A 20,780-nucleotide genomic window follows, 5' to 3' on the forward strand; every position below is an offset into this window, starting at 1 on the left:
AGCCAGAGGCTGAATTCGAACCCACGACTCGACAGTTAACCGGCCCTTAGGTTAAACCTTTATCTCGCACAAACAACGAGGGGCGGGGCCCAGGAAAGGTCGGATTCGGAGGCCAACGGCCCGGCGGCTCGCTCTCCCTCCCTCCCCATCATTTGCATTGTCTCTCTCGGCCCGTCCCTTTCCCCACCCAGGGGGGGGGCGTGTCCGGATCAGGCTCCGCCTAGAAGACCCACGTGACGGAGCAGCCTCACCCTATCGCTTTCTCGCTCTCTCCCCGCGCCTGCGCCATAATCTCTCCGGCCCCGGGAACCCTGCCCCTCGCGGAGCAGACTCCGCCCCCCCTCCCCCCTTTCCTCTCCCCTCCCCTCTCCCCTCTCCCTTCCTCCTTTCCCCTTCTCTCCCCAGTCCCCGGCCAGGGGCGGCCCGCCCCGGAAGGGCGAAGATGGCGGTGAACCAGCACCACATAGAAGAACGCCGCGGCTTCGCCATCATCCCGCCGGGCGAGAGGTGCGGGGCGGGAGCGAGCGAACGGGGGGGCGGGGCCTGCAGGGAGGGAAGAACAGCCTCTGAGCCTGCCCCTCCCCTCGCAGGCGGGTCAACGCGGCAGGCCACACCTCTTCCGCCCATGGAGAGGCGCATGGAGCGCGCGCCCCCTCTGGTGGGGAGGGGAAGGGGAGGCATTCCGGAGAGGGGCCGTCTCCGGCTTTGCCTGCCCCTTTCAGTGTCCCCGGCCTTCCCCATCCCACCAGCCCCTTCCTTTCCTCCTCAGAGTGCCTTTCCACGTACCAGCCTAGGGGTTAATGTGGCCCCTCCTCGAGGGCAGGAGACCCTGCCCTGGCTTTTCCTCGCATCCCCGGCACTTAGCGCGGCAAGTGCCTGGCGCACAGAGTGTTTTGCCGGCTGGTTGTTGAATGAGAGCACCGAGAGGCAGAAGAGGAGAAGGGCCCGGGACAGAACGAGGGGAGGAGGAGAACCAGGAGGCGGTGATTTCTGGCAGGGCAGCAGGGAGGGGTGAGAGTCTCAGAAGAGATCCGGGAGGATCGGGAAGGAAGAAGCCCGCCTTGGCCTTGTACCGCAGGCTGAGGACGCGGAGACGCGGCCAGCCCTGTGTGTCGCTTGTGCATGTGATACCGACAAGCGCATTAGAAGTTCATCAGGGAACTTGCAGCTGCAGTCGTATGTGACTGAGGAAAACTCCTGAGTGGCATCTGGAAGGACCGACCATCTCCACACTGGCTTAAATCATGGCCCTCCCTTTGTCCCCTTGTTATTATTTTTGGGGCTCATCTACCCTCCTGGGGATGTATTATTTCGTTAGGGTAAGCCCCCAGGGCATTCGGTTATTTAAAGGTGACCGTTTATTGAATATTCCATCATAAAGGACATTCGTCATATTCATCAAACTAAAGCAACTAAAACTTAGCTGAGTCAGACCTCAGCCTCAGTCACCTACTAGCTATGTGGCCCTGAAGGAGTCACTTAACCTCTGGGGAGGTCTAACTAGATTTGGGAGTATCTCCTGAAGACCTCTGTGGAGGGTTTGCAGTCACTAGGCAGGGTTCCCAGACGGGCCGCTAGCTCCGGTTCTGCCCCCTTGCGCTTGAGAGCCTCTCACACACTTAAGTCGGGCATCACATCCTCACTCCCCATCCCATCCTCCTCTTCCCACAGCTCCCAGGACAGCAGCTCCGCCTGCCTTTTGTCTTCCCCGGCTGCCCCTCCTCTTCATTAATTTGGGCTTCCCCAGACTGGGCGCCATGTGTCTTTGGTGACTCGGTTACGTGCCTACCTTGAGCCGTAACCAGCAGCTAGGTGGAGGAGCAGGGACGCTGGGCTTGGTCGGGAAGACCCTAGCTCAGATCCTGCCGCCAGCACGTTCCGGCTCTGTGACCCTTAACCTCACTCAGCCTGGGTTTCCACATCGATGCCATGGGCATGATAACAGCGCCTGGAAGGGGGATACCTGAGCCCGGACCTCCCTCAGTGAATGATTCTGAAGAACTGCTCAGTGTGACATCATAATGTCAGAAGAGTGAGGGCCTTTGTGGCTTGGGGCTGCCACGTTTGTTTGGAGAAAGAGCGGCTGAGCCTCCCGAGACCCTCCGAGCCTGGCAGGGCAGCCCCCCGGCCCCCGAGTGACCCCGAGCCTAGCCGCCCCTCTCGTGTAAAGGCAGGGCCTTGGTGCCCGAGGGGGCCGCCGTTAGCGGGTGCCGCTTTGCCGGGTCGTTTATTCTTGGGCGATTCACATTTAGTTTCCCACTGACGCAGACTGTGAGCTCTTCTAGCCGGACTGGGCGTGAGGTGCTTTGCTCTAATGCTTGCTATAGTACTGAATGAAATCCACAAGCATTTATTAAGTGCCTACTGTGTGGATCCATCAGTCGGAACTATCCCGAAGCGGAATGGGGGGAGGTCTTTAAGCCCCATTGTCAGGCTGACGGAGAGGGGATTCCTGGGCCGGTTGGGGTACCGTGAACAGTGCAAGGCACCCACACTGGAGGAGGGGCAATCGTTGCCCCAAGGGCTCGAGTGAAAACATGAATGACTGTTAGTTATTATTAGTTCTTGTTAGTTGTCATTCACTCCTTCATGCCTCCATTCATTCGTGCAGTCAGGCCATCAGACCCCAGTGCTATTTGTACTTTGAACATCCTGTCCGTACCCAAGCCACTTGGACGGAATTTCCCAGAGAGCTCCAGTAGGACGTTGTCAGGTGATGAACTGGCCGTTTTTCACTTGTGGTGCTCTGTTTGGGGTCGTATTTGGGCACCGGCTTTGCCTCCCACCCCCCTGCCCTCTGTCCTGCAGTGAAATCCTTTCCAAGACGGTGCCTGGGTGCCCGCTCACCAGGGCAGGGCTCTACTGGTCTAGGTTTTTGTTCCATTTTAAAGTCATCACGTGGAAGAGGGATCAGCTTTGTTCTGCCTGTGCCTGGGGAGGAGAACTGGGCAGATTTAAAAAGGAGAAGACTCCAGCTCAACATGAAGACCTTCTTAACAACTGAGCTGCCTCGGGGAGAAAACGGCTCCAAGACTCCAGCTTTGAAAATTCATCCACCTTTAGCCCTGTGACATCGGCTTCCAGATTTAGCTCCCGAGGAGGTGAAGGCTCACATGGATTTGGGGCTTCGTGGGTTACTTCTAAGTGTTTCCCTCCCAACAAGTCTGTGAAATAAGTACCACAATGCCCATTTTACAGATGAGGACACCGAGGCTAAAGAGGGGAATGACTTGCCCACAGTCTTGTGGCCATTGAAACGAGGTGCTGTGATGCAAACCGAGGTCTCAAGACCCCAGATTCAGGTTCTTTCCCCTGTACGTGAGCTCAGGGTGGAATGTTCCCGCTCTTGGTGGCAAGAGGGAGGGAATTACTCCCTTTTGATGGGCACTGCCTGTTTTAGGCACCCTCTGGGACCTTTTACTAGTGCTGAATGGTACCTGTGGAGTGGCCTCAAAGAGGTTCTGAAAGGACATTCTCAGGTGGAGCCAGGCCCAGTGTGGATGGGGTGCCTGCCAGCCTGACCTGGAAGGGGCCGTGATGAGGTGGCTGTTGTCATCCCACCTCTGTGGGCAGGGACACACCACGCCCTGGCCTGGGCAGGTCCTTGGCCTTGCCTTCCTGTGACCTCTTCCTCATCTTAGGCAAATGCCTAGGAGAAGCCATCTGTGCTGATTGCCCCCACTCCCTCTTTCCCCTCTCTTCCAGAGGCCAGTTTCCAGCCTCAGCACCCAACTGAAACTTCTCTCTCCAAAGTGACTGGCAGTCTCCTAACTGCGGCCTCATCAGGAGTCTTCTCTCGGGCCTTGGCCTTCTTGGCCCCTCTGCCCCTCGCTTGGGGCACTCCCCAGGGTGTTGTCCTAGACACCCTTCTCTTTTCTCTATTTTTCTCCCTCATCAGCTTAATGAGTACCTCTCTGCAGGTGTCTCAGCCCTGGCCTCTCCCCCTAGCTCCAGTTGCACATCTCCAGCTGCCCAGGGGGTGCTTAAAACAGACTGTCCCTTAGTGGGTCAGCAAGCACTTATTCAGCACATGCTGTGTGCCAAGGACTGTCTAGGACGCTAAGCTCTAGGGACACAAAGCAATCCTGCTTTTAAGAAGCTCACACGTCCTGTGGAGGGGTCGGTAGCGAACATCTCTATATGAACAAGGGAGATCATCTCAGAGGGAATGTGGATAACCAGGAAGGAGATTTCTAAGGTGGAGTCCTAGCAGGAAGCTCCCTCTCCTGTTCCGGCTGCCCAGTGGGCGCTCCCCTCTTCCCAACTGTCCAGTTCTAAGCTCAGTTTGCAGCCTGGAAGTTCTGGGTTCAGATCCTGCCTCTGACCCATCCTGGCTGTGTGATCCTGAGTGAGGCCCTCACCCCTTGGAGACACCAGCTGCTGGCAGCTGGCCTCCCTCCCACGGACGTGTCCCCCTTCCATTTGTTCTCCTTGCGTTCCGACCACCCAGATGCTAGGTTGGGCAGGTCCCGCCATAGCGGCGCCCTCATTGTCCCTTCTGTCTTGTGCGTACCTAGTTGTGTTGTCACGGTCCCCTCCCCACTAGAGTGTAAGCTTCTTGAGGGCAGGAACGACTTCATGTCAGTTTATTTTGTATCTCTAAGGAGTGGCACCCGGCAGGTGCCTCGATGGCGACCCTAATGTCCAGCTTTGACCACATCCCGCCGCTGCCTGCAGGATAAAATCTAAACTCCTTAGCTGGGGATGGGCACTGGCTCTTTCCAAGTGAGGAAACTCTCTCTCCCAGTGCAGGTCAGCCCCTCCTCTGCATCCCAGAGAACTGAGAGGTCAAGGACTTACCCAGGGTCACACGGCCAGGATGGGTCAGAGGCTGCAAGACCAGCTCACTTCTGTAGGGAGTAGGCCCAATCCTTGTTGGAGTGGAGAGAGCTCTGGACCGAGAGTCAGCAGACCTGGGTTCGAATCCCAGCTCTGCTTTTTTTTTTTAAGGCAATTGGGATTAAGTGACTTGCCCAGAGTCACACAGCTAGTAAGTGTCAAGTGTTTGGTCTGAGACCAGATTTGAACTCAGGTCCTCCTGACTTCACGGCCAGTACTCTATCCACTGCACCACCTAGCTGCCCCCCAGCTCTGCTTCTGACTAGCTGTGTGGCCGTGAGCTGCCTCAGTTTCCTCCCTTCCCACTCCTAATCTAGGGCCCCCATTTCCAGCATTCCTTTACCCACATCTTACAAAGCGTTACAAAGGTCAAGCTGGAGTCTGACTACACCCCACCTGCCCGGGAGGCCTTCTCACCTCTATCTCTGCCCAGCCCAAGGCTCCCTGGTCCTCCAGACCTCGTTCAGTGCCATGTGTTTCACAGTCATTGAAAAGAGACCTTGGCAGCCACCCAGCCAGTGTTCTTGACCCTCCACACCATGTCTGACACGCTGGACAAGTGGTCATTGCACAGGGATGGGCCCTGTGCCAGCCACCCAGTTTGGGACATGTTTGATCACTGGCAGGGTTCTCCAGACCCCGGAGCCAACATCCCTGCCTCTCTTTGTGGCTAACAGTCTGGGGCCCCCCGCTCTTTCCCATAGCACTCCCTCAGACCCTCAGTGATGGCTCTTGCATCTTCCAAGGGTCCCTTCTGCCCCTACTCGGTCAGGAAGCGACAGCATTCTCAGGTCCTTTACTGTCTCTCCTCCGGACCCTCCCCAGCTAGTCGGCGCTTTCCCAGCCCCCAGAACTGAACGTGGAGCTCCGGCATGGGCAGTGACACAGTCCCCTTCCTCCTTCTGGATCCACTGATGTTGTCCTCAACACAGCCCAAGATTTCATGAGTGAGGGGACTCCCAGATAAGGAACATCCCTCTACTGTTGCAGGCCAGAAACTCTTCTGTGGCATCTGTTCTGAGAGGGGCACCTGGGGCCCTAAGAGAGGCCTGAAGCCTGGGCTTGCTGAATCCAAGGCCGGCTCTTCATCTGCTTTGCCACACTGCCTCTGGGCTTAAGGTGGCATGAGATTTGGGGGCTCTTTGGCCGTTCATATCTTACTAACTTGCAGTCCACTGAGACTCCCAGAGCTTTTTCACAGGACCGATTGCCTACCCAGGCTTCTCCTTTCTCTGCTTGGCAGAGGCCTGTTTTTCAAAACCCCGATGTGGGATTTTACATTCATCCTCATTAACTTTCATATGATTAGAGTCATGCCAGTATGTTGACCTACTGAGTGCATTTTGGCGGCTAATTCTGTCTTCAACTTGCTCAGTCAGCGAGCATTTTTATTAAGCACCAGCTTTGTGCAAGGCGCTATCTTACCTGCTGTGTTAGTTCTCTCTCCTAGGTGCGCATGACCTGAAAATCTGGTTTTTTAAACAGGCCATTTATGCTTTTAGCCTACTCACTAATCATGACTGTGTTGAACAGCTCAGGGCCGAGGGCAGATCCCTGGGGCCCTCCAACAGAGACCTCTGTCATTAATCACTCCTCTTTGGACCTACCGCTCCACCTCGTGCTGGAACGACCCAATTATACTCCTATCTCTCCTGTATTCAGAAGGATCATGGGAGAAACTTGGTCAAATATTTGCTTAGAAATCAGGCATAGATGGAGATGACCACATTCAGTGATTCACCAGCCCGGTGGCTGATTACAGAAGGAAGCGGGATTATCAGAACACCCCCAGCTCATGCTGGCTTCCCCTTCCAAACCGGTTCCTTTTCTCCGGCTAACAGACACTCTTTTTAATAGCAAAGTCTAGAATTGGCCTAGAACCCAAGCTAAGCTCACCGTTTTTAATCTCAAGAATCAGCCACCCTATTCACTTTCCAGAAAGTCAGGCCCTTTGACCATAGCCAAGCCTGTGGAAATGGACGTGGTCTTCCCTGGTTTCCGCATGAAGAAATATCCCCTTCAGTACTTTCTGCTTTTGCTGTTCGGTAGTTTCAGTTGTGTCTGACTCACTCACTTGGAGTTTTCTTGGCAGAGATACTGGAGTGGTGGGCTGTTTCCTTCTCCAGCTCATTTTACAGATGAGGAAACTGAGGCAAACAGGGTAAAGTGACTTGCCCAAGGTCATGCAGCTAGTGTCTGAGGCAGGATTTGAACTCAGGTCTTCCTGATTCCAGGCTGGTGCTCTCTCCACTGCACCACCCGGCCAGAAAAATCGCAGAAGAAACCCTGAAGCAGCGTTTCTTGTCTCCTGACTCACCTCTGTGTCTTCTGCCCTGTGGATTCCCCAAACGCAGTTTCTTTCGCTTCCTCCTTCCTCTCCAGTCCTGGGCCCCTCCCATTTTTCTCCCACATCCTGTCCCAAGCAGAGGTACCAGTGCGTTCGCTGGACAGTCTGGCCACCAGGCAGTTTTCATTCATTTGCCGGATTGTCAGACTGCTCTGTTTTGAGTCATTGTGGTTCTCTGTTGTGTCTGACGATGTGATGTCCTTAACTTGGGCATCTTCTGCCAACAGGAGCGCCTTGGAGGGGGCTTCGCTGTGGTCTGGGGGGAAGGCACTGGATTGGGAGTTGGGGGACCTCAGCTGCCGGGGCGGGGGCAGGGGTGGTCTTTTGCCTTTTTGTACCTTGGTGCCTGGAACATAGTAGGTGCTTAATAAATGGGCGTTGACTGTCTAATCTTGCCTCCTTGGCATCTTTCTGTCACTCGGGTGACTGGTCTGCAGTAGAGGGGTGTCTGCAGAAGCGCTCCTGGTTCTTTCTCAGATTCTCCTCATGGCCATCATTGGGGTCGGTTGTTCTCAGAAAGGTGGAGGGGTGTAGGGTGGGCACAAGGCACCAGCGAGGGATGGAAAAGTGTACAGGATGCGTGTGATGGGTCCTGTGGTGGGGGTGGGCAATAAGAGCTAGGCAGCCCCAGTGCCTGTGGGCACCACTGGGTTGGTGGGGGCAGCTTCTGAAGGATGGGTCACTGTCTGCCTCAGGGCAGTGAGCCTTTGGGAGCTAGAAACAATAGGATGTGCTGCTAAACAGACAAGAGAAAGAGGGCAGTGAGCTCACTGGGGTCAAGGGAGGGTTAGGGTTAGGGCTGGACAGCAGAGATGACCTCGCACCCTCCGGCGTCCTCCTCTTTCCCTACAGTCTTCTGATGCGCTGTGAAAACGTGGAACTCTCCTTCTCCAACATGTCTCAACTGTCCCCCCTCTTCAAGAACCCCAAGAAGGGGAAGGTGTACCTCACTCCATACCGGGTAACGGAGCCCTCAGCTCAGGGCCTTGTCCTTGGGCGTCTCTAAGCCTCCCGTGGGGCTTCCCGGCATGGGGGGTAGGAGGGCTGTCCCTGGGGTCCATCCAGTGTTCCCTTCCTCGGGACCAGCTCCTGAGGCAGACGGCTTGGATTTCTGTTTTCCAGATGGGGCTTTGGATGCCGAGAGCCAGGGGCATGTGGGCTCGAGTCTTGCCTCTGACCCTGAGCCCTCCTGGCTCCTGGCAAGGTGTGGGGCCCTTGGAGGGGGGAGCCACCTGCCCATGTAAGTGTCCGTGTGGGGCAGCGGTAGAGACACGTCCGCTGCTAGCTCCCAGGTTGGCTGCTGGCGGAGACAGCTTTGTCCTTTCCTCCTCAGTCTCCTGGTCCCAGGCACTGTTTCTTACCCGACCTTCCCTCCCCTTCCTTCCCGCCCTCCCTGCACCCGGCCTCCTAGGTGATCTTTGTGGCCTCTTACCCTACCAAGGACTCTGTCATGTCCTTCATGATTCCCTTCAATCGAATGAGGGATTGTACAGTTGAGCAGCCCACCTTTGGCGCTAACTACTTGAAAGGGGTCGTCTCCGCTGCGCCAGATGGTGAGTACCACCCTTGGCACATGAGCTGGGGGGGGTCCCAGTGGGCATCCCTGAGCCCGAGCCACGTGCCACCCAAGGCCTCGGCTCAGCCTCTCCCCCTCCCCCGTGTGCCACCCTGTGCCCCTCCGCTTCCCCATGTGCCACCCAAGGCCTCGGCTCAGCCTCTCCCCCTCCCCCATGTGTCACCCTGTGCCCCTCCCCCTCCCCACATGCCACCCAAGGTCCCAGCTCAGCCCCTCGCCCTTCCCCACATGCCACCCAAGGTCCCGGCTCAGCTCCTCACCCTCCCCTGCATGCCCATGATGCCAAGCTCATCAGGTCTGTGCTCTTTCACCCACCAGGGGGCTGGGAAGGAGAGGCCACCTTCAGGCTGACCTTCCGGAGTGGAGGCGCCATTGAGTTTGGCCGGCTGATGATGGCATGTGCCTCCAATGGTGAGTGGCACCATCTGAGGTGTCCGGAGGCGCCTGATAAATCCTCGATGGTGGGATCATGGGGGCTGTGGCCCCTCTGTGAGCTTCCCTTGGAACCCCTCTTGCTTTTCAGCTGCTAAAGGGCTCCCACCACCAGTGACGCTCTTTGGCTTCAGCCCCGAGGCCACCATTTTCTTCACCGCAAACCTACCGAGGGTCCCATTGGGCGCCACCCAGCTCATCTACGTGATGCCCAACAACTGTCCCTACATGCCAACCCCCCCAGGTGAGGTGCAGCCTGGCCAGGCCCAGGGGGTCTCTGGATAGCAGCCTGGGCCAGGGCAGATGGTGGGGAGGCCACGGTTTCTCCAGGGAAGGAGTCCAGCCATCAGGCGAGGGGGTCCCCTCATCCCTTCCATCTCTGCTGTGCATCCCCCTTTAGACCCCCCAGGACAAGTGTCTCTCCATGGTCATTCCACTCCGTGGTCTGTGTGCCTGTGCCAGTATGGACTAGCTGCCCCAGAAGGGGCTGGGGTTTGCAGACAGAGACGCAGGCTCCTCCTTTCTGTCATGCATCCCAGTGATGAGCTCACTTGGGCCCCATCTCTGAGGGCCTCTCAGCCCACCAGCATCTCTGATGCCACACGTCAAAAGCTGAGCTCCTTCCTTGCCCTCCCCACAACCGGCCCTTCCTTCTGGCCTTCCCCTGTGTACCTGGGGCCTGTCTGTTCCACACCATCGTCGGAAGCCTGTGGTCCTGTAGGACACCTCCCAAATAACTGTCATCCCAATAGTAGACATGACAAATCCCTAGGCAGAGTACAGGCCGAGCCATATGGGAAATTCAGGGGCAGGGGGTGGGGGGAATGGGGCAGGAGGAAGATTGGGGAGCGTGGATTTGGGTTCAAATCCTGGCTTTACTGCTTGCTACCTATGTGCCCTATGGCAGGCCCCCCTCCCCACCCTTAGGCTCCGTTTCCTCCTCTGTAGTCAGAGAAGGCTGGACGAGGGCCCCTGATCCTGGACCTCTCAAGATCAGTCCCTTGAATATGGCCATGCCACACCTCACATCTCTCCCCACCCGTGTCCACAGCTTCTTTACCCCCTGCCTGGGTGATATTTATCATGGAAGAATCCCTCCCCACTGCTGTTCCTTCCCTCCGAGACCCCCTCTACTTGCTTCTGCAGAGATCTGGCCATCCTCAGAACCCTTCTCTGCTCCAAAGCCTCCAGTGAATCCCTACTACCTGCCTAGTAAAGCACCGTGTTCTTGGCCCCTTTTCTAGATATGTTAACTCTGTACCCCCGTTCCCCAGGCCTGGGGCCCAGCCAGACTGCTGCTGCCTTCGGGCCCTTAGTACCCTCCCTGTTTTCCTACACTGTTGCTTGTGCCTGAAACCCCATCTCTCTTCTGTCCCCAGCTTCAGCCGGCCTCCCTCCTTGGGGTTCTGGGGCCCCTTTCTCCATGACGCATCCCCTGATTCTGCTGAGTCAGTGGGCTTGCCCCCGTCTTGGGTACTTGGCACCTGTGTCCCGTTGGATGATGAGTATGGCAGGTCCCAGAGGCCTGGGCAGGAGTCTCCCCCAAGCTAGCCCAATGCTGAGCGCCATGTAAGTCACACGCAACACACTGTTTTTCCTCTTTGTTGTCTAGGGTATCAGATGGCTACTACCTTGGCCGCTGGGGTCGGGATTCCTCTCCCTGGATTTGAACCCCCTCCCCCTGGATACGGACCTCCTCCCCGTGGTCTTATTCCCCCTCCCCCTGGATATATCCCTGGATACGTGCACCTTCCCCCTGGATACGGAGCCCCTCCTCCTGAATACAGAACCCCGGCATTTTCCAGTGCAGGGCAGCCTCCTGCCCGGGCCACAAACAGTGACCCTTCTGGCCCCCAAACCCCTACCAGCCAATCAGAACCCAGAAGCCCAGGTAAGAAAAAGGCGTTTAGAAAGATGGGCCCAAAGGCTTATCTAGCTGTCCAGGGGGTTGTGCGTGGGAAGGGAGAGAGCCTAACCATGGGGAAGGGGGCCTTCTAAGCCTGAGTCTAGACTTCACCAGGAAACTCTGTCTTTGACCAGCTGCGTGGGGCAGCTGAGTACTTTAGGGCTTGGCTTTGAAGGCCGATGTTTGGGTGGGCCAGGAGGGGCTGCCCTTCTGGGCTTCATCCCTCTCCTTGCTCTGGCCACAAGGAGGCTGAAGCTGGCCTTGAGGGGTTGGACTCAGGGATGCTGGAGAACCCCTCCCCTCCACCCTGACCATCTGTGCTCCGAGGTCATCACAAATCAGTCAGAGAATCCAGTAGCTTCTTCACAGACCAGGACAGGTCCAAAAAGGAGGGCTGTCCTCAAGGAGCTTGTCGGAGAGCTAGCAGACCCAAGGCCAGAGGGTGACCCCATGGGGGACTGCCAGGGACGTGCAGGAGCAGCAGGTTAGAGCCCCTGACCCTGGGGTGAGATCAGCCATTGAAGGAGAAGGCCAAAGGAGGAAAAGGGCAAGCATGGTGTGGGGTGGGGGGCAGCCCTCGCCCTTCACAGGAGCTTTGGCCTTATCCTAGAGGACCCAGGATTCCCTGGCAGAAATGAAGTTCCACACATTGGTTAGGAAGCGGGCCCCAAAGACTAAGGTGACGGTCTGAGCATCCCAAGGAGAAAAGTCTCATGCAGAGCCATCACGGGAAGCCACGCAGAAAGCCGCCAGGACCCTTCCCCTAAATCCAAAGGGGCTCAACTGATGGGAGAGGCGAGCTGGGCAAGTTTGAAGAATCCACTAAATATAAGAAATTGGAGGGGGGAAGGGAAATGGTAGAACTGCCCTGTTCACAAGGAGAGCCCTTCCCTTCCCCTCCCCTCATGCAAACATGTCAGGAACAGGTAGGGCAGGAACCCGGAACGAGAGATTGGATCACCCACCCAAAGGGAGGCTCCAGTCGTCAAAGGGGAATCCAAGCATCGAATCTTGTACTTGGGTGCGAGAGACCAGCTTCACAAGTGTAAGATGGGGTCTTAGTGGACCACAAACTAAATACAGCTCAGCAGTTGTGATGCAGCAGCCAGAAGAAGTAAGGAGACCTTGGGATCCAGTTTCCAGGTGTGGGGAGGGGAAAGTTACCCTCCTCCTTTCCTCTGCCCTCATCTGAAGCGACGTTGTGCTTTGCTCTGGGCACCGAGGTTTAAGATGGACGTTGATAAGTTAGAGAGTGTCCAGAGGAGGGCAGCCAGGGTAGTGAAAGGCCTGGAATGCCATAACAGTCGTGTGTGTGTGTGTGTGTGTGTGTGTGTGTGTGTGTGTGTGTGTTGGATTTTGTAAGAATCATCTGGTCCTGCCACCTCATTTTATAGAGTGAGAAACAGGCTCAGGGGAGTGAATGACTTGCTCAGGGTCACACAGGTAGTAAAGATCAGAGGCTGAATGTGAATCTGCTTGCTCTGGCTCTAGGGCTCTTCCCATTGCCCCACATTGCTTCCTGTAGGAGGCTGAAGTAAAGGAACAGGACCTGTCTATCCTGACTCGGAGAGGACGTGAGAGCTGCTTCTGAGCATGTGTGGGCAGTTGTGTGGGAGCAGTGAGCGAAGGCTTGGCTGGGACTGCCGTGGGGCTGGGAGCACATGCCAAGGGCTAGCTTCTGCTCCAGACTCGGCCTCCAAGCTCCCTTCCCACCCTCAGTTTGAGGGGCTCTGGGCAGGGGGAGCAAGTCTCTCAGACAGCCATGGACGCCACAAGGGCAGTCTGCTCAGTCTTGTCATCAGAGGCTGATCGCTTGTGACTCGATGACAGATGGGGCCCTGTTGCTGTCACAGAGAATCTGGGAGGCAAAGACCCGGGTGCCAGCCTTGCCTCTGACCAGCTGTAGGAGAGGCTGAGCAGTCAGAATCTCTCTGAGCCCTGTTTGGGCCTCGGTAAAGCGAGGCCAGACCAGTCACATTTGTATCACCTGCCTCACAGCTTTGTGAGTCAGGGGCTGTGCTGGGGAAGCCTTAGGGCCCTAGAGTAGTGGGAGAGAGCCTCCTCACGCCCAAAGGACACAGTCTGACTCCCGCTTCCCCAGGAATTCTGGGAACTGGGGATTGAGGACAGCGGACCTCATTTCCTTCCTTGTAAATGAGGAGGTTGTGCAATACCTCACCTCCCCAGCACTGAGCACTAGGCTGTCTGAGACAGGGAGATTGTCTCTTTTTTTTTTTAATTGATGCCCTTTATTGTATCCTATTCATTTCTGAATATATCCCTCCTCCCCAGAGAGTCAATGCTTAAATATATATATATATTCATTTATTTAAAAAGAAAAAATGTTCAGCAAAACCAGTTAATGTGTCTGCCTGGCAGTGTATGCAACATTCTGTACCCATCGCCCCCCCCCCACCCTATCCCCAGGCAAGGAAGGAGGAGCCTTTTCTCCACTTTGGGAGGTCAAGCTTGGTGGTCATGCATTAGATTTCGGCTGACTGTTTTGTTCCTCTAGGACTTGGAGTAAATCCTTTACCTGGTGCCACATGCTTCCTCTCTGTCTTCCCACAAGTACTGGTCTTTTCTTACAGAGCAATAGCCTATCACATTCACTTGTACTGTTCAGTGGGCAATGACTTTCTCCCCAGCTCTTTGCCACCACAAAAAAGGCTGTTGTGGATACTTCAACATGTGTGTGGGCTTTCTTTTTGGTCTCCTTGGGGTGTTTGCCCAGCAGCAGAATCTGGGAGTCAAAGGGTATGGACATTTTAGTCACTTTTCCCAGAGGTTAAGTGACTTGCCCAAGGTCACCTAGCTAGTAAATGTCTGAGGCCAGATTTGAACTCAGGTCTTCCTGACTCCCGGCCCGTCGCTCTAGCCTGGGCCACCCTAGCTGCCTCCTTGCAAACCTTAAGGTGTATCAAAGTCCTAGCTATTATGATTAATTATTAAAAATCTTTCTTATGGCTGTTAATAGTTTGCAGCTCTTCTCTTGAGAGCTGTTCATATCTTTTGACCTTTTGTCTACTGGGAATGACTCTTGGTTTTGTATATCTGATGAAAAATTATTTGATGCAAAGATTTTCCCTCCAATTTTGACCCCTAGTTTTAGTGAAAATAAGGTTTCCCAGGGCAGCTAGGTAGCGCAGTGGATAGAACACTGGCCCTGAAGTCAGGAGGACCTGAGTTCAAATCCAGTCTCAGACCAAACACTTGACACTTACTAGCTGTGTGACCCTGAAAAAGTCACTTAACCTCAATTGCCTAAAAATAAAAAAGAAAAAGAGAATAAGGTTTCCCCAAAGTAGGTGATAGGGTTTCTACTCTGACCATCAATTGGGAGGTGGGGGAGGTGAGGATGGGATGGGGCAGTTTTCTAAATTTCTTGGAACCTCGATAGGAAAGGGGAGCCAGTTGATGTTGGGGTAGTATTCTAAAGAGTAGAAATCATCCTGGAGTGTCTTGAGACACTGCCGTGTGCTGCTGCTGAAGCTGTGGTCTGATCCAGCCATTCTGGAAAGTGGTTTGGAAGGACCCAGAGATTCCCCATTGCTAGGCTGATGCCCCAAGGCTCTTACGCCTCACCACTGATAGCAGCAAAGAGCTGGCGATAGAGTAGATGCCCATCACTCGGGGTTCACGAACATGGCGGGCTGTCAGTGTGTGTAAGAAATGCTGAATGGAGAAGCCCTGGAAGATGCCTGTGAGCTGATGCAGAGGGAAGGAAGCAGACCCAGGGAAACAGCACCAGGCTTACACGGGAAGGTCAACAAGATAGCCCCAGGAGTGCGAATATTGTGCAGTTACGATGACCAGGCGGGGCCCAAAGGAGGGATGAGAAAATGCCCCTCCCTCCCTCTCTGCAGAGGCGGTGGGCTGTGGATGTGGAACGCTGCATACACTGTTGCAGTAGCTGACGATAGGTTGATTTGTTTTACTGGATGGCTTGTTTTTCTTCCTTTTTTTCTTACGATATTGTGTTCTTATAATGATAAGACAGGAGAGGGGGAACGTTTATTTGGAAATGAAGGTGATATAAAAATAAAAGAATGATACAACTTGTCTTAAAAAAAAATCAACTAACCTGCCTTAATTATTGTGGCTGCTGTCCTTCCTGATAGAATGATGATGGCGCGAAGACTTCGTAAGCGGTCCACCGCTCTGGTCCTTCGTGTGGGGGCAGGAGCCTCGCTGGGCTGAGGGGACAGCCCCCCAGATGTAACAGGCATGATGCTGTCTCGTCCCCTGCGGCTCTGGCCCACGTGTCCGGCCGACAACCCAGCCTTGCAAAGCATCTGGACCCAGGTGAGCGGGAGCTGGGATTGTAGGAGGTGGGGCGTGGGGGGCGTGGGGGGCTTCTGGGAGCAATGAAGGACAGAGAGCAAGCCCTCTGTTTGTCTCTGATGGTTGTGATGGGGGTGTGTATGTATGTGTGTGCGTGTGCGCACATGTATGTTTGGTGGTGTGGCATGTGTATGTGTGTACATGCACGTGTGTGTATGTACAGGGCATGCTCTGGATTGGGGGGCACTCTCCTCACCCTCATTTCACAGACCATCAGCCCTTGCTTGCAGGCAGGCAGTTTTCCCAACAAGGTGTGGCCGAGGCAGTGCCAGCCTGGCCCCTCCCAGACTGTCCTCAGGAGAGGCCCCGGGCAGGCTGAGATGCCTTCTGGGTTTGTCTTAAAGGGCCCTAGGAAGGCCTGAAGAGGCTCTGCCTAAGGTGGGCGTCAGCAGGCTCGGCTCACAGCTCACCTGAGGTATTGTTTCTAGGAGCTTGTCTCTGTATTTTCCAGAACTTAGATGTAATTAGTACTTTAGACACGCTAAATAACAAGACTGGTCATAAGCTGGTTGTAGAATTAGCAGCTAGATAGCTGTGAATATTCAGCACAGCTAACGAGCCAGGCCTGTGGCAGAGAGGGAGGAGCCGCGTTTTGTGCGCCATGTACACACACCCACCCACACCCACACACACACACAGAGACACACACACGCACACACACACACACACACACACAGACACAGAGACACACACACACAGAGACACACACACACACACAGACACAGAGACACCCACCCACACCCACACACACACACAGAGACACACACACGCACACACACACACACACACACAGACACAGAGACACACACACAGAGACACACACACACACACAGACACAGAGACACCCACCCACACACACACACACACACACAGAGACACACACACGCACACACACACACACACAGACACAGAGACACACACACACAGAGACACACACACACACACACAGAGACACCCACCCACACACCCACACACACCCAGACACACACACACACAGAGACACACACACACACACCCACACACACACACCAAGACACAGAGACACACACACACACAGAGACACACACACACACACACACACACACACACAGACACACACACACAGAGACACACACACACACACCCACACCCACACACACACACACACACACACACACACACACCCACACACACAGAGACACCCACACACACACCCACACACACTCACACAGAGACACAGAGACACACACACACAGAGACACACACACACAGAGACACACACACAGAGACACACACACACACAGAGACACACACACACAGAGACACACACACCCACACCCACACCCACAGACACACACACACACACACAGAGACACACCCACCCACCCACCCACCCACACACACACACACACACAGAGACACCCACACACACACCCACAGAGACACAGACACACACCCACACCCACACACACACAGAGACACACACACAGAGACACACACACACAGAGACACACACACCCACACCCACACACACACACAGAGACACACACCCACACACCCACAGACACACACACACACACACACAGACACACACACACACACACACATACACAGCTCAGTCAACATTATCACAGGACAGAGTCACAGACTGTAAGGACTTCTTCACAAAGGAGTCCTGAGGATGAGGAGCACGGTAGCGCTAAGCACTTTCCAAATATTGTCTCATTCACAACCGCCCTGGGAGGGAGGTGCTGTTCTTAACAGAGGCAAACAGAGGGTACGTGACTTGCCCAGGGTCACGCAGCTAATAAGCATGCAAGGCTGGACTTGAACTCCACTCTTCCTGATTCCAGGCCCAGGGCTCTATCTGCTGCGCTATTCTGTCCCGTTGAGTTCGGCTGGGCTGACAATTGGTCATATTCCTAGGGGTTTTAAATGGCTAAGCCCTAGACACAGCCAGCAGGCTATGGTAGTCCAAGAGCTGGAGGCAGAAAGCAGTCCCAGCAGCCAGGGGAAAACCCAGCTCTCATCTCTTGGGGATCTGAGGGCCCTCTCAATCTTAGTCACTGTGTCTGTCAGCAGAAAGAAATCCCCAATTCAGTTTGAGAGTCTTTTTTTTTTTTGGTGAGGCAATTGGGGTTAAGTGACTTGCCCAGGGTCACACAGCTAGTAAGTGTTATGTGTCTGAGGTCAGATTTGAACTCAGGTCCTCCTGACTCCAGGGCCAGTGCTCTATCCACTGCACCACCTAGCTGCCCTTGAAAGTCATTTTTGAGAGAGATCAAGGAAGCAGAGAAACACACTCAAGACAGACACGGACACAGAATGAGAGGGTGGTCACTGGGGAGAGGAAGCAGCTTGGAGGAATGAGAGCTTTGCAGCAGAGAAAAGAGCCATCTATGAACTTGAGAGAGAGGCAGCTCTGGCAGTGAAGAAGAGAGCTTTCTTAGACTCCCTTGGGAAAGAAAGGACTTTGAGAGGCACATTCTGGAGTTGGGAGCAGCGAGGGCCACATATGTTCCCTACACGTGAGCTGTCATTGTAGTCTGTTCCCACCCTTCCCATGCACGCTCTGTGTATTGATGGGGAATGTGGAGGGCAGGCTGGGAGGAGGATATCCCTGACTGTTGAGAAGTTTCCGGGGAGGATGGAGTAGAGAGGAGCATGGCCGGACCTCCCCATAGCAGGTCGGCGGAGGGAAAGGGTGCAGCCCTCAGGGCAGCAGCTGAATCAGTCCTATGTCATGTTCTTAAAGGACAGTACGATTCCATTTCTTTGAAAAGCCACAGTTTTTCTGGCCTGCCCTCGGTTGGTGGGCACCCATTTATTCCCCATTGCCCCTCCCCATCTCTGCCCTCCTTGACACCTGTGCCCAGACATGGCATCTGAGTCAGAGGCCACCGACCGTTGCATCACCGGATCCAGATTGCTTCTAGAATGGCGAGTGTGACCTCCCAGTGCCCAGTGAACATCACCATTCCATAGTAGGTGAAATCCGGGGCGCCGAGAGAAGGCTTCCCTGGGGAAGAGAAGAAGCTGCTGACCAACGTCCCCCCTTCTATCTATCCCACAGACACCGCGAGCATCGGGGCCCTTTTCTGGGTGACCGCTTCCTCCTTTGCCACTGGGCACTTAGCTGCGTTCTCTGGGTCCTCACTGGATCAGGAGTGAGCAAAGAAGAAACAGACTCAGCAGGGCCCGTGGAGAAGGAGAGCAGGCCTGCTCTTCCTGAGGTCCACGGGGTACAGATCTGGGAGCAGCAGGAAGGAGTCACCTTCACTGAAGCCAGGCAGGCTGAAGGGCCTAGTCCTCAGGACCTGCCCCTTTGGGGAGGCACCAGGCTGGTGGCCACGGGGGCCAAGGGGAAAGGGAGGGGAGGGGCTGGAGAGCAGGAGGAGGTTCCAGGTCCTGGGTCCCTGATTGAAGGGACTCCCTTTCCCTGGGGGAAGGGGCCCCTGAGAACCCGGCGTCCCAGGCCAGGCCCGTGCCCGGCCGTGGACTTATCGCTGTGTTCTCTCCTAAGGGCAGCCCACCTTTCTCACCACTTCCTGAGGAGATGGAGAAGGGGTATCAGACAACTCTCCTGTTTTCGCACAGACCCAGCGGCCTGCCCTCCCGTTCTCTCCTCTCCCAGGCACCATACGAACACGGAGCAAGGCGGCTGAGGGCCACCAGGTCCCGATGTGGCTGTCACACTTCAGGAGAAGCCTGGGCCCTTGGTGGGGTTAATAAAGTGAAGTGAGAGGCGCTAGGCTGACTGGCCCTTTCCTTGCCTGGGTTCTGCAAACACATGACACCTCTGTGAGGACTCTAGGTGACACCGTGGACAGGGTGCTGGGCCTGGCATCAGGAAGACCTGAGTTCAAATCCAGCCTCAGACGTTTACTAACTGCTTGACCCTGGGCAAGTCACTTAACCTGTCTGCCTCAGTTCCCTTAACTGGTAAAATGAGAATTGTATAATAGCATCTCCCTCCCAGGGTTGTTATGAAGAACTGCTTAGCACAGTGCCAGGCACACAGTACGCACTTTATAGATGTTAGTTATTATTATACTCTCTGGAAAACATCAGCGCCAGGCCAGCGGCTGGGAGTCCTGCGTGGAGTCAGGGCTGCCTTCCACGCCATTGGCCTTTGGGGCGCTTGGCTCAGGGTGGGAGCCCGCATGGAAATCCTCAGCCCCTCCTCAGTGAACCAAGGAATTGACAGGCAGGGAGGAGCCCTGGGAGCCCCTCTGGCTCTGAGGTCACAGACCTGGGTCCGAGCCAGAGCCTCCTACAGATAGGACCTTGGGATAGTCATTGCCCACCTCTAGGCATGTCCCTGGCCTGTAGGGCCAGAAGGAGGCAGAGAGGACTAGTGTGTGGCCTGCTGTCACAAGAGATGGAGAATTAAAATGGCCTGTGCTCAGAGGGCAGCTTCTGTGCAGACAGGTCACACCAGATGGCCGGCAGCCCCCCACGAACCGAGTGAGGAAGCCTCCACTCCAGACACCAAGGTCACAGACCTTGGGGTACCTGGTCTGCCCAGTCCATTTCGTGGGTGAGGAAGCCAAGGCCCCCCAAAGGGCAGTGCCCTGCCGAGGCAGGACCAGAAGCTGTGTCCTCTGCCCACATGCCCTGCCCCCTGCCACAGCCTGATCTCACTTGGGCATTTTCTGTTTCGAAACTGAGGAAGTGGAGATCCCCTAGTAGGGGCCTGGGAGCAGGTTTTTCCAGGAAGACCTGCAGAAGCCAGCACAGATTTGTTTTCCTGTGTGGTCAGCGCTGGAGAAGGCATGGTGTGCGGGTGGGGGAATGTCCCCGGGCCAGCTTGGCCATCCTGAGGCCGCATTCCCAAGCCAAGGGATGCCCAGAGTTGGGCACTGTGGGCAGGCTTCATTCTGGGTCAGCCTCAAAAAGAAAAAAAAAGAAAAAGGGCAGCTAGGTGGCACAGTGGATAAAGTTCTGGCCTTAAAATCAGGAGGACCTGAGTTCAAATCCGGCATCAGACAGTTGACACTTACTAGCTGTGTGACCTTGAGTAAGTCACTTGACCTCAACTGCCTCACCAAAAAACCAAAACAAAACCATTCTGGGCAGCCTCCCCAGGATCTTAGCCAGAAAGGGAGATGCTTTCCTAGGAGTGAAGGAAGCTGGCTCACTCTGGGCAAGTCAGTGTGCCCTCTGGGTCTGTAGTCATTCTCCTGCCTCTGTCCCAGAGGGTTGTTGGGACTCCTTAAAGGGCTCTAAGTGTGTTCTGCCTACAGCTCTGTTGTTAGAGTCAGGCCGTGACTGCCCTGCCCTGAGGGGCACTGAGGCCTGTAGCAGGAAGGCAGCTGTGCCCTCTGGACCCCCCAGCCTACTCCTTTGCTCTGGTC

At 55.2% G+C, this 20,780-nt stretch overlaps 1 protein-coding gene across 6 annotated transcripts; it reads left to right on the forward strand.

Moving 5' to 3' along the window:
* Positions 1-346: 346 nt before the first annotated feature.
* Positions 347-19,170, forward strand: WBP2NL (WBP2 N-terminal like). Of its 6 annotated transcripts, XM_078147693.1 has the most exons (12): positions 347-507; positions 8,039-8,147; positions 8,598-8,739; positions 9,081-9,173; positions 9,286-9,438; positions 10,807-11,085; positions 15,222-15,405; positions 15,675-15,859; positions 17,646-17,951; positions 18,300-18,407; positions 18,497-18,712; positions 18,947-19,170. In XM_078147693.1, the coding sequence occupies exons 1-7, from the start codon at positions 443-445 to the stop codon at positions 15,224-15,226; spliced, it is 846 nt and encodes a 281-aa protein (XP_078003819.1). In that variant the 5' UTR covers positions 347-442; the 3' UTR covers positions 15,227-15,405; positions 15,675-15,859; positions 17,646-17,951; positions 18,300-18,407; positions 18,497-18,712; positions 18,947-19,170. The 6 variants fall into 6 exon arrangements, with proteins under 6 accessions (XP_078003819.1, XP_078003824.1, XP_078003821.1 ...); XM_078147698.1 differs by lacking the exon at positions 18,300-18,407; XM_078147695.1 differs by lacking the exon at positions 15,675-15,859.
* Positions 19,171-20,780: the final 1,610 nt, after the last annotated feature.

Source organism: Phascolarctos cinereus, unplaced genomic scaffold, assembly GCF_003287225.1.
Source record: "Phascolarctos cinereus isolate Bilbo 61053 unplaced genomic scaffold, phaCin_HiC Scaffold_1;HRSCAF=81, whole genome shotgun sequence".
Lineage (NCBI taxonomy): Eukaryota > Metazoa > Chordata > Mammalia > Diprotodontia > Phascolarctidae > Phascolarctos > Phascolarctos cinereus.